General features: G+C 47.9%; 1 protein-coding gene across 1 annotated transcript in view; it reads left to right on the forward strand.

The window, feature by feature from the left end:
* Positions 1 to 273: 273 nt before the first annotated feature.
* LOC149871848 (cytosolic phospholipase A2 epsilon-like) overlaps positions 274 to 13,108 on the forward strand; it is a 35,169-nt gene continuing 22,334 nt past the window's right edge. The window contains exons 1-4 of the mRNA XM_090034964.1: positions 274 to 348; positions 9,663 to 9,735; positions 11,024 to 11,160; positions 12,593 to 12,724. Of these exons, the coding sequence (XP_089891090.1) occupies positions 310 to 348; positions 9,663 to 9,735; positions 11,024 to 11,160; positions 12,593 to 12,724 (381 nt within the window). The 5' untranslated portion in view covers positions 274 to 309. The remainder of the gene's footprint in view (positions 349 to 9,662; positions 9,736 to 11,023; positions 11,161 to 12,592; positions 12,725 to 13,108) is intronic.

Below are 13,108 nucleotides of genomic sequence, written 5' to 3' on the forward strand. Positions count from 1 at the left end.
ACAGCTGAGAAGTCCCTTCTTCTGCTGCAGTGTCATAAAGTTGGCCCTTATGTGGTTTTTGTGCTTACATGCAGACCGCTTCAACAAACTAAGCTATAAAACAATGGTAGTTGGGGTATCAGATGAACACTGTCACCTGCTGAGCCTTTGTGCAGAATTCATCTTACGCGCTTTGAGCCTTTGTAATTGATAATGAAGAGTAATACTGGGGGAGGGAATTCTTTTGGTCAGTGTTATCATTTACATTTTCTGCTTCAGGACATGATGGGCACTAAGACAAAACTATTGGAAAAGGGAGAAGTTACTCAGATGAAGCTGAGCACAGAGCAGTGGATTTCTGACACTAAGGTATTATAAAAGAGAATTTTAAAATCAAACTGCACTAGGGATTTCTTTGCTGGGTGGAGGGAAGGCAAGGACAGACATTCATCCTCTAATTACTGATCACCCCATCCAGGTTTCTAAATGAAACACACGAATGCTTATCATTATAATCATTTGATTTCTCCATCTTTTAATCCTGTTAAAGTTCCATTTCTGCATTTAATGTTTGTCATATTGGAAAAGTACTTTCTTTTAGTATCTATGTTACTGTAAAAAGGGATTGAGTTAAAGGGCCTTTCTGTTGTAAAATACATTTTTGAAGCTAGGATACATTTACTGCTGATATAAGTGTAAGTGACATCAGTGGAGTTGTGTCACTTATACCCGAAACATATCTGCCTCCTCATCTCCCTGAGGTGTCAAGCTACAATGTTCAGGGTAAATATTAATTTTGGACTCTGTCAGAGGCAAAGTAAACAAAGCCAAGGGGTTCCAGGGAAATTAATGCATATTATATGAAATTTTTCCTGTGAGAAGTCAAAGTACCTGTTTGCCTCAAAAACAAAGCTCTTTATGCTGACAACCTTTCTAGTCATTACCCTGTCTATGGTTATTTTTGATGAAGTGTCTTGAGACGGGAGTCTTAGTGTCACCCTAAGCCCTTCTACTTTATTTGGTCCCTGTGGGCCAGGCTTTGGGCATAGTCACAGCAGAGAAGTCACACTGGTCTAACTAGCTGGCAATCCTTTCTGATGAATACATCATGTTCTTCTTTCCATGTTGATTGTCTGTTTTACCTAGTGTGCCAATCGAAACTTAAACTGATGCAAAAAAGTTCATATCTTCAAAATAAGCTCTCACGCACTCAACTAGAAGCTGATGGCTGAAGGTCAAGTCTGGTCAATTAATTTGATAAAGACATATCCGATTAATTGAATTTTCACCCAGTATTTGAGAAGACCTGATCTTGCACCACTAATACCAATGGGAGCTCTGCCATTGATTTCAATGGATGCATGATTGAGCCCTTCGTGTATGAGGTGATAATGTTTGTCAGGGTGCTTCCTATTCAGCCCACTGAAGAATAGTGAACCTCTGAATTTGGCACAGCTGAATAGATTTGCAGCTATACGAAAGGCTGTTCTTGTGCATATTGGTAATAATGTTGGTCAACATTTTCCAGAATATAATCAATTGACTGTTTTCCCTTCAATCTCCATGGACAAATTAGTAGAATTAAGAGTCTCTGTCTCTGTCTCTGTCTCTGTCTCTTTATTGGTAAGGTCATAGTAAATTCCAAATACACCAGCCATTTAGAGAACTTTTTTAGTGATTAATTTAGCAATTTTTTAGTGATTAATTTAGTGAAATCTATGAGATTTGGCTATTAATCATTAAGTACCCAGAGCATCCTCTAAGCCGGGGTGGGCAAAATACGGCCTCCGAGCTGCATCCAGTCCACTAGGCCATTCTGTCCAGCCCGGAGGGCCCCTAAAAGTTTTAGAAAATGCATAATTATGTGATCCTAGCTGCTTGTCAAAGATGGCAGTAGGACCCAGGGGGAGCTGACAGAAGTCAGCAACAAAGCCAGCCTGGCCCTACCCGCCCCCTCAGCCACAACCCCCTCCCCCCTCGCAACCAGAAGTCTCTACTTGCTGCTCCAGCACCATGTGGCTGTGTCTCTGGACTGTGGGAGCATGGGGCCCATGCCAGTACCCTGGGTCCAGGAGCAGGATGGTGGGTGGGCAGGTGGGTATGTGTCCATGCAATGAGGGATGGGGAGAGAGAGAGACAAACAGCAATGAAGGAGGCAAGAGTGTGTGTGTGTGAGAGAGAGAGAGAGAGAGAGAGGGAGAGAGAGAGACACTGTGTCTGTGTGTGGGACTGTGTGTTAGTGAAGAGAATCTGTGTGTGTGTGAAAGAGAGAGAGTGACTGTGCGTGCGTGCGTGCGTGTGTGTGTGTGTGTATGCAGTGAGGAAGGGAGAGAAGGAGAGTGTGTGTGTTCATAGGGCGAGTTCCACACACATGCTCCACCATACACATGTACCCACACCCCCTCACATACCCCAGCCACCCTCCCCCCACACATATCCCCCACAAACCCCATACGCACCCATACCCCACATATCCACATGCTCCCTCACCCCACATTCCCACACCTAACAGCCTCATCACAAACCTATCTCCAAGCCCCCCCCCACAATATACAAGAGTGAGACTTCATTTTAAGCTGTTGTGTAATCACCTCTACATACACTATACAAATACATGTAATTCAAGACAAAGATATTTTTTAATCAGATGAATGAATGTTGTAGAGATTTGAGTTTTAGAATATAATTTGGTATTTTTCTGGTTTTGAGATGGCAAAACCCCTTGCTGAAAGGAGTATTTCTGGGGGCAAGGGGAGGGACTTCTGGTGGTAAAGGTTAGGGGTTAGGGGGCGGGACATCTGGTCAAAGATAGTGACGGGGTGGCGCACCTGTGAAGGGGACCCCTTGCCAAAAGTCAGTAAGCGGCCCTCCAGCTGAAATAATTGCCTGCCCCTGCTATAACTCTTCTTTTTCTCATCTAAGAAATGCATTAAAACATCTCAGTTTATGAATTGGCCCCAAATCTTATACTACACACATTTATATTTGAGTGTATGTCTATGCAGCCCAGGACTCAGCAGCGCTAATTGGTAGGCCTGTGGGAGTAGGCAGGTATTTGATCAGGCTTTGGATCCAGCTGCTTCAGATGTCAGTGATTCGATTCGGAGCCTCTTCGATCTGGCCATAGGATATAATGGAGGATCAATGAAATATCTATAACTTCGTTGTTTTATCTCTGAGTTGGGCACCCTATGCTGCACTCTATTCCCCTCAACCAAGAGTTCTTCCCCACTAGGGGACTTAGTTCACTTGCATTATTTGTCTCACCACCACAACCCCTTCAAAGGGGGGGGGAAAAAAAGAGAACGAAACAAAATTATGAGTTGGGGAGGGTCTGCTTGGTTCCCGCCCTGGCCCTACAGTTTCATAGTTTCATAGTTTCTAGGGTCAGAAGGGACCTGAGCAGATCATTGAGTATGACCCCCTGCCATGGCAGGAAAGAATACTGGGGTCAAACGACCCCAGCAAGGTGTTCATCCAGCCTTCTCTTAAAGACCCCCAGGGTAGGAGCCAGCACCACTTCTCTTGGAAGTTGGTTCCAGATGCTAGCCGCGCTGACCGTGAAGTAGAGCCTCCTGATATCTAACCTAAATCCACCCTCTGCCAGCTTGTGGCCATTATTCCTGGTCACTCTTGGTAGTGCTCGAGGGAACAGGGACTTCCCCAGTGCCTGCTGGTCCCCTCTGACTAGTTTGTAAAATTAGGACATGGTGGTGCCTCCTCGTCACCCTCCCTGGTATTTCTTTGCCCCCATCCCCGCAAGTCAGTCTTCCGTACCTGGTACCTGGGAATGTTCAGGGCGATGCCCTGTCATCTGGCCAGGGGTGGCTAAGGTTCCTCTTCTTGGGCTGTTGGTTCCCTCATGCTGCCGAATGTGGCCTGCGAAACTGCTCTCCCTCGACATTGTCTGTGACATTCTGCTTTCAGTGCCATGTAGTCTTTAAGGCTCTGGTCTACCACTGCCTGTGCTGTGAGCTGTTGCCACGTCTGTCGCTGCCCCTCCTCCAGGCTCTCTTTCACACTGCACACTCCAGCCTCTGCTGGTGCAGAGAGCCTCTGCCAGCTCTCCTTCCCCCCAGTCACACCAGCCGTTGTTGGTGCAGAGAATCTCCACCAGCTCTCCTTCCTTCTGGACACACCAGGCATCATCGGTGCAGAGAGCTTCCACTGGCTCTCCTCTCTCCTGAGTATGCCAGTCACAGCTGGTGCAGAGAGCCTCCACTGGCTCTCCTTCTCCCTGCATGCCCCAGCCTCCACCGGTGATTCTTTTTATTCCTGCTGGCCAGTGATTGCCGATGACATCACTGGCCGGCCTCAGCTGTATAAAGGCATGGCTTATAACCTGTGTGGGTTCCCCTCTTTGCCCTTGCAGTGCTGTGGGCCCTGTTACAGATAAGTAGTTTTCTTGTATTTTTTTTCTCTCATGCATGGCCCCTGCCCTTAGAGCCCCTAGGGTGCGATATGGGGCTTTTTTGTCTGATCACCCTGGGACACATGTCTATGTGTTACACCATGGGAGGGGGTGAAAACTGCAGGGATAGTAGCCCCTGGTGAGGCCATGAAGCGTGCCAAGTTTCAAGAAGATACGTGCAGGGGTTTGGGGGGAACTGCACCTCAGGCTGCTGACAGGCAAAACTCATGACACAGATGACCCTGTGGTTTGTACATTCAAACAAGCACCTAACCTCATCACCAGAACTGATGCCAACTTTCTACAGCTCAAAACACAAAACCTGCCAACTATTTCCAGTACTCCCACAAACTGCACACCAGAATCTATCAAAGACAACAAAACTCAACTACCTGTCGGGGCACATTCCTCACGAAAAAAGCACTCTGCCTCCAGTCTCTCAGGCCTGATCCTGCGAGGGAACAAATTACAATGCAAACCACTTTTCAGAGCTGGGCCTATGAACTGCACTTCATCATCCTTCTATGTAATAGGTACAGAAACTCATGGACTCAATATACACAGTGGAATTCTAGCACACTGTGACCTGCCGGACCTCTGATACCCCAGGCACCTCTGTACTTTTACTTGCGTTGCTACATCCCCCTTTCCCCTCTACCCCCATCCCAGCCTGTCCTTCATCCCCTGATGCCTCCATTTCCATTTTCACTGACTGGCTTTCTTGCTTGTTTCTTTACTATTCCTTCTATCCAGGCCCAACTGCAGATACTTGCTCAGCCTGACAAAGAGGTTTTCAACCCAGCTGGCATCTGGCTAAGCTGAGCTAAGTTGAGCTCACCGGGAGCCTCACAACTGCACTGCAACTAGCAAGCATCAGGCCTGTCAAAGATGTGACAGGTCTGGGCACTCCCCAGCCAGGACTTTGTGCATGCATGCATTAGCTGGAGGTTATGGCATCTCCTATCGGCCTTTCACCAGGGGATCATTGTCCTGGCATTTATGGGGCTGCCGTGCCGACAGCAGTCCCACCAGGCATCCCTACCCTGGCAGGGTGAAGTTTTAGTGGTCATACCCAGAACCTGGGGCCTCCTCCTTCCCCATAGCCCCAATCCCATACCTCCAGATTCATCCTGGTAGGGGAATATGCTCAGTAGGGACATGTTATTCGCCTGCTGGCTGGTGAGGCAGTTAGTGCCCCTCCAGCTGAGAGTGGGGAATTACTCAGCTTTTAAAAAACTCGAAAAAGGAAATTGGTGCAGACGTAGTGAGGAGGGTGGCACTCAGTCCGTCTGCAGGTGGAGGGTGGGGAACCCCAGCAGCAGGAGGTTCACCTTTAGGAACACCAGCTGCTCCACCGATGTAGAATCTAAGCAGGTACAGTGGGGTGTCACAACATCCTGAGCAATGCTGACCACCCTCTCGCTTGGAACACTGGTCGGTGGACAGGGGAGGTGTTGCCAGGCAACTATGGCCAGATCCTACCACATCTGGCTGCGGTTTGCCCAGTAGGCCAATGGGTCGCAGTCCAGTGGCTCCACATCCGTAGCAAGATAGGTAGACACCGAAGCCTCAGTGTTACCTGCCTGAGGCTGGGGTCTGGTGCGTTTGGACCCCAGCATTGAAGCCATGCCCATGGCCCACATTGGCAGTGGCTAGCATGGAGAAGACTGGCTGGTGCTGGCACCCGTGCTGGTGCTAGGAGTGCTGGCACGGAAAAGTGGATCTCCCTCTTCCACATCCCCTCGCCTCTGCACTTCACTCTCCCTGACTTTGTTCACTAGCACCTGCATCCTGTGATCAAGGGTTTTGGGGCTGCCACTGCACATGCTCCCCTTCATCCTTGGGCCACACATGCCCGCCATCATGTGGACCATACTGGACCGCAAGGGATCCAGCCATCTCCTGATGCCCTCCTTCAGCCACCTCACCAGTGCCTGCACATCTGGTGACAGCGGCTTGCCCCAGCCAGGAACACTGATCCCCTGGAACTTCTCCATTTGGTTCTCCAGTTCCCTCGCTAGGGAGGCTGAGGAGGACATTGCCAGTGTTAGGGATCTTGGTGGCCTCAAGGAAAGGCTTGAGGATCACCAAGATCTGGGAGATGGTACCCCACTCAGCTCTGTTTAGGGAGCCACTGATCCCAATCTCCCCAAGCAAGGCCATCTCATGGATGGCCTTCTGTTGCTCCACCAACCTTTTGAGCATCAGGTATGTGGAGTCCCACCGAGCCTCCACATCCTGTATGATTCTGTACTGTGGGATGCTCAGCTCTGCCTGTTTCTCCCACAACATCTTGCCCCTTTGATGCTGCGGTGGAAGTAGCCCACCACCTGCATTTTAAAATCAGCTGGTTTGTAGCAGTAGTGGTGGTGGTGCCATCACCGGCAGCCCTTTTCCCCTCCAAGGCATCCCTCACCATTAGGTGCAGCCTGTGTGTCACAGAGTGGATGCCAAAGAAGTTGGCATCACGGACATCCTTCACCATATTGGCCCCGTTGTCGGTGACCATTAACCTGCGGGTGAGCTCGGCCTGCCCAATGAGCCACCCCTGCACCATGCGGTTCATGGCCCCAGTGCTCTCCCTTGTTGTGTGGGACTCATCCAGCACCTTGGCTTGAAGTAGAGCCCACTGATGGCCTAACTGATTGCACCAGTGACCTTTGAGGGAGATGTAGGCATGATCACCACCCCGGCTGCTCCAGATGTCGGAGGTGAAGTGCAAGGCTACCTATGGCCCTGCCTTGCACAGATCTTCCCTCAAATATCCCATGATCACCTCTTGGCGAAACTAGCCTACTGTGGCCTTGGGTCCACCATGATCCGCTGGCTAGGAAACTGGCTCCGTGGTCGGACCCAGAGAGTTGTAATTGATGGCAGCCACTCATCATGGTGCCCTGTGACCAGTGGGGTCCCTCAAGGCTCTGTCCTTGGACCCATATTGTTCAACATCTTCATTAATGAGGTGGACATTGGAGTCAGGAGCCGACTGGCCAAGTTCGCCGATGACACCAAACTTTGGGGCAAAGCATCCACACCAGAGGACAGGCGGGTGATCCAGGCTGACCTGGACAAGCTCAGGAAATGGGCAGACGAGAACCTGATGGTGTTTAACACCGAAAAATGCAAGGTTCTCCACCTTGGGAAGAAAAACCTGCAGCATCCTTATAGGCTGGGCAGTGCTACGTTGGCTAGCACTATAGAAGAAAGAGACTTGGGGGTCATCATTGACCACAAGATGAACATGAGCCTGCAATGCAATGCTGCAGCTAGTAAAGCGACCAAAACGCTGGCTTGCATCCATAGATGCTTCTCAAGCAAATCCCGGGACGTCATTCTCCCCTTGTACTTGGCCTTGGTGAGGCCACAGCTGGAGTATTGCATCCAGTTTTGGGCTCCACAATTCAAAAAGGATGTGGAAAAGCTTGAGAGAGTCCAGAGAAGAGCCACGCACATGATCAGAGGTCAGGAAAGCAGACCTTACGATGACAGGCTGAGAGCCATGGGGGCTCTTTAGCCTGGAAAAGCACAGGCCCAGGGGTGATCTGATGGCCACCTATAAGTTTATCGGGGTGACCACCAGGGTCTGGGGGAACATTTGTTCAACAGAGCGCCCCAAGGGATGACGATGTCGAACAGTCATAAACTACTGTGAGACGGTTTCAGGCTGGACATAAGGAAGAATTTCTTTACTGTCCGAGCCCCCAATGTCTGGAACAGCCTGCCATCAGAGGTGGTTCAAGCACCTACTCTGAACACCTTCAAGAGCAAATTGGATGCTTATCTTGCTAGGATCCTATGACCCCAACTGACTTCCTGCCCTTTGGGCAGGGGTCTGGACTCGATGATCTTCTGAGGTCCCTTCCAGCCCTGATGTCTATGAAATCTATGAAAGTACTCCCTGCATGCCTGATACATCACCATCCTGCTAAAGGTGGTGCATGTGGACACTTTGTAAAATGGGACCAGAAGTGCTATGAACCACCTGAACCCCGGCCGCTCAACTAGGGAGAAGGGCTGGATATCCAGAGCAAGCATCTCCCCAGTGCTCTGGATGATCTTGCTCACTTTGTGAATGCACTCCTTTCAGTCCAGCTTTCCCCCACTGGTCCTGGGTGGCCTGCCTCTGCTTTGGGGGGAAGGGGGGCTTTGAAGCAAGTGGGTGACTTCCCTTTCAGCACACTCACACTGGTGCCATGCTGAGCAGGAAGAAGGGCAAGGGGGTGGCACCTCCTCAGATGGAACAGCATCACCATGGTGGAGAAGTGTCTCACATCTCTGCCATGGCACATGTGCATTCAGCAGTGCTGGCAGATGGCAAACCTGGGATCATCTGCCAGCTCAAGATGCCCCCACACTACACTACTCCCCTGCTTCTGGATTGAGGGTGAGGATCCTACCATTTCCCACTCCTCAGCAGGCTGAGGCTCAATGGCAGGCGGAGCTGCCTCAACTGAGCCACTTGCCTCCATAACCTCAGCCTCCTCCAAGGTGCTGCTTTCTAGAAACTTGAGGGATGTGGAGCACAAACTCTGATTCCCCCTGAGTCCCCAGAATTGCTTGAGCCAGCACGTTCAGCATCTATGGTTCTAGCTCCAGCTCCAGCTCCTCCTCTGGCAGTGCGAGGCCAAAGTGTCGGAAGCAGCCCTGGATCCGAAGTGTGATCTGAAGCCTCGCACAGCCCTACTAACTGGCTGTGCTAACGTGGCTATACTGATTCCCTGCACCCAAGCTAACTTGGTATCTCTACCTGGCAAGGTGTAGACATGCTCATCTTCCTGAAACAGAAAACCCCACATCTATATCTCATATCATATAGTTTTAACTAAAACAGTGATTTTCAACCAGGGTGGTAGGGCATTCTGGGGTGCTGCAAGATCCTTTGAAGGGTGCCACAGGGAATGTGAGGAGATAAGCTGATAAAGGCAAGCTCAGGCTTCCCCTGCTTGGTGGATACACTACTCTGAAAGGAGGTAAGCACTATAATAAAAAAAATTAGCTTTTGAAGTGAAGTGCCACTTAATTTACAAAAGTTATAAAAGGCTGCCTAATGAGGGGTGCCTCGAACCTGAAAAGGTTAAGAACCACTGAACTAGAAGGAAGAATTTCAGTCTACAATGCAGTACAGATGATTAGTAATAAAATATACTCACTGAACATTTTATCACTATGCAGTAACTTGACTGAATAGTTGACTTATACGTTAGGTTTTTTCTCTTTCCTGACTACTTCTGTTATTGTTTACCCTTGTCTTTTGCATGTTGCTATTCTGCAGACCAGCTTGTCTCCTTGTTATTTGCTCACTGTTAGAATCATAAGAGCAAGGAATATCCATCGGACTGATGGCTGTGAGTATCTCTGCTGTTCTAGAGATTTGTCATAGCTCTGTACTTGGAATAGTTGCAGCTGTTCCCAGTTCAGTACTGTTCCCTGTGCTGCTCCAGAGAAGAATCCCTAGGGTTTGTCTATACAACAGCAACAGCATGTCAGGTGGGAGAGGATGGGACGGAGGAGGGTGGAAGGCGAGAGAGGACACACGGGACTGAGCACCAGCCCAAAGATGCCTAACTGCAACCCAGCAGTATTACAGGCAGCCCAGGATGCAACAGGAGCAGCACTTGCCTGAGAAAATGATCCTTGCAGGGTGCTTCACTCGCACTCCAACACCAGGTGATGCTGTTATGTTCTGTCTGGTGGAGCATCAGTCAAGCTGATGCTGATTAGTGCTTTTACTGATGGCTATCATTTTTTTTATGGACTCCATTTTTAGCTATATTTTTTACTGGCAATCAGTAAATTTCCTGCCAGTTGGCAACCCTGCTACATAAAAACAGTACAGCACAGTAGGCAAAGGTGTGAATTTATAGCACGCTAGCCTTTTTACTAAGTTTCTGGTGAAGACCCTCCTAGTGCACCTTGCCTTCACTTTGAAAATGGAGTGAACTCCTTCACACTTAGTGCATGCTAAGAATTGATGCAAAATAACTAGTACACTGTAAATTCACACCTTTGCCTACTATGTCTCCTCTCTCCCATTCCACCCTCCATGCCTTTCCCACCTCCAAAGATTAACGTGAACCAACTTCCTAGTGTAGCTAACCTCTAAATAATTTCATTTGCTTCATGGTGTCTTAAGAATCCTAGCAAGATATTCTACTTCACTGCAGCTGCCCTGCTTAATCAGGGTGAAGGTGGCCCTTAGTCTAAAGAATATACAATATGCAAGCTGATACTCCATCTCATAAAGTAGGGAGCCATATAGCTAAGTTTCCCCCTCCCCTCCCTCTCCCCCCTGATAGGCCATTTAAAATATTTCTTTAATTTTTACAAATAAAACTTATAAAGAACTTCATAAAAAATTACCTGTTAGTTGTATTAAAAGGGAAATGTCCCCTTTAATTAATTAATAATGTTCATTTTACCGAATTATATGAGGAAAAATTAAGTCTTCTTCTTTCTTCCCCATACATATAACCTGGGTTTGGCAGTTTGTGTTGGATAGGTATGAAAAAAATTAAATAAAAACATAAACTATAGTTTCTTTGTCTTTCTAAAAACAAAGATTAGCACTGTTTAATGAGTTCATTCTTCTAAAGACATTTACACTTTGTATGTATATTTGATTTTTACCTACAGTAAGTGAAACTGATTGCTATGTAAGCCTTTGGCTGCCAACTGCTTCATTTGAAAAGGCTCGTACTAAAACAATCAAGAACTGCAAAGACCCCGTCTGGAATGAAACCTTCTATTACAGGATTCAGAGTCAGGTCAAGGTAAGGGTCTTGTTACACATTAATTTTAGGCAGATCTTGGAACTCTTAACCCTTGACTGCTCCCCACAAATGAGCTGCCCAAGTTGCAGTCCTCCAGCATCCCAGGATGCTGTGTTCCCTCCCCAATCCTCCTGTTCTACATTGACACACATTCTACTCCCTGAACTCTACTTCCCAGGAGCAGTTCTGGCATAAGCCAACTCCCCTTCTCACCTCCAGGAGTCTGACCTTCCCACTCCCAGGAGTGCAACCCAATGCAAACATTCTGCAGATCACATGTAAGCTAGCCAGGTTGCAGGGCATGGACAGGTCCTGGAGAGGGGTCTAGGGAAGATGGGGGTGATGAATAACGTAGAAGCCAAGTTGAATCCCCATGAGCTGGGGCTTCCTTCCTGGGGCCAGGGTAGTAGCTCCCCCAAAAGCACCTTCCCTCACCACTACCACCTCCCAGACGCCCCATGAAGCATGACCAGCACCACCCAAACCCCAATCTGAAATGCCAGTTTATTAAAACATGAGACCTTACTTAATTTACTTCCTCTTTATTTTCTTTTGCATTTTTTTCTTTTTACTTTTTATTTTATCCTTCAGTGGCTGACTTCCTTTAGTTCACCATCCTTTCCCCGGGCCATTTCCTTTCTACCCCCCTTTTTATTATCCACCTCCATCCCATTAACTCTCAGCCTTTTAGCTTCATGTTCCTCACCCCACCCTCCCATCTCCCACGTTGCCCCTCCCCTCCAAAGCAGAGATAGAAACCTATCCTGGTTCACCAGCTCTGCAGTGGCAACTCACAGCTGTAGCTTCTAGTCAGGCTTCTGCTCACCAGCGCTATAGTGGCAAGTCACAGCTCTGTAGGTTGGGAACAGTTAGAGAAAGTTTTTAACCTTAAGGTGTGGCTGCTTCAAACTCCAGCTAGTACTAATACCAACCAACATTTGAGCACCTCGAAGTGCAACATGTAACAGGGACCTAAGAAACAGAACTTTCTGCTATCTGTAATCTAGAAATCTTTTGCCAGCTGCTTCCCACATACAAAGGCTGTAGGTATTATTCCTAGTTGGCAGGAAAATATGCAGAAGATTGTGAAATGACAGATGTCCTACTCAGATCAACCCAGAAGTATGGCATCTTGGTCCATGCTACAAAAGCCAAGTGTATAATTCAGCCAGATATATATCTGCAGACTGGGGAAACACAGCATTCTGTGGATTAAGAATGTATTGTTTAGGATGTTTTGTTTCAAGGTTAGATGCAATGTTTTCCCATTCTTCCTTCTACAAACGCACACACTATTTCCCTCTCTTCTCCTTTGTGGTTGCTCCCCTTCTCTTTGTACAAACCAAGTACAGGCTATCCTCAGGATTCCCTGTTTTCTGGACTCTTCAACCTAAAATACAGAAATTCAAAGATCTTCCACATATATTTGTAGAATGTGTTGGAGCTGGCTATCTATGATGACGATGTTGTTACTCAAGATGACCATCTCTTCACTGTGCGCTTCGATGTGGCCAAACTTCCATTTGGAGAACCAGTCCTCATGTACTTTAAGTTGGACAACCAGGTGAGTCGAAATAACAGAAGGTTTGGGTAAACAGGCTGAGCAGGTTCAGCTGACCTTCCTTTTGCCCCATCTTTTTTCCCACTCCCATGAATTTGGCTTTCTTCCACCTGACCTATTCTTTCACACTGCATGTTTGCCTGGTTCCCTGCCTAAAGTGTTGATAGGAAGCCATTTCTGCCTTCCTTCCTGTATATTTAATTGTCCAATCATACAATGGGGAATATTGTCTCTTTCTCAAGCCTTGTAGGTCTTTTATCAATGGGATTTGTTCTCAGAGCATTTAGAGAGCATTTTGGCAAGAGAGGACGGTAAATGCTGGATGTTCTTGACAGAACTGTTTGTTTGTTACATGAGTTTCCTATGTGAGTCTGTTTGCTACAGGTA

The sequence above is a fragment of the Crocodylus siamensis genome, chromosome 2, assembly GCF_052110815.1.
Source record: "Crocodylus siamensis isolate JL-2025a chromosome 2, ASM5211081v1, whole genome shotgun sequence".
Lineage (NCBI taxonomy): Eukaryota > Metazoa > Chordata > Crocodylia > Crocodylidae > Crocodylus > Crocodylus siamensis.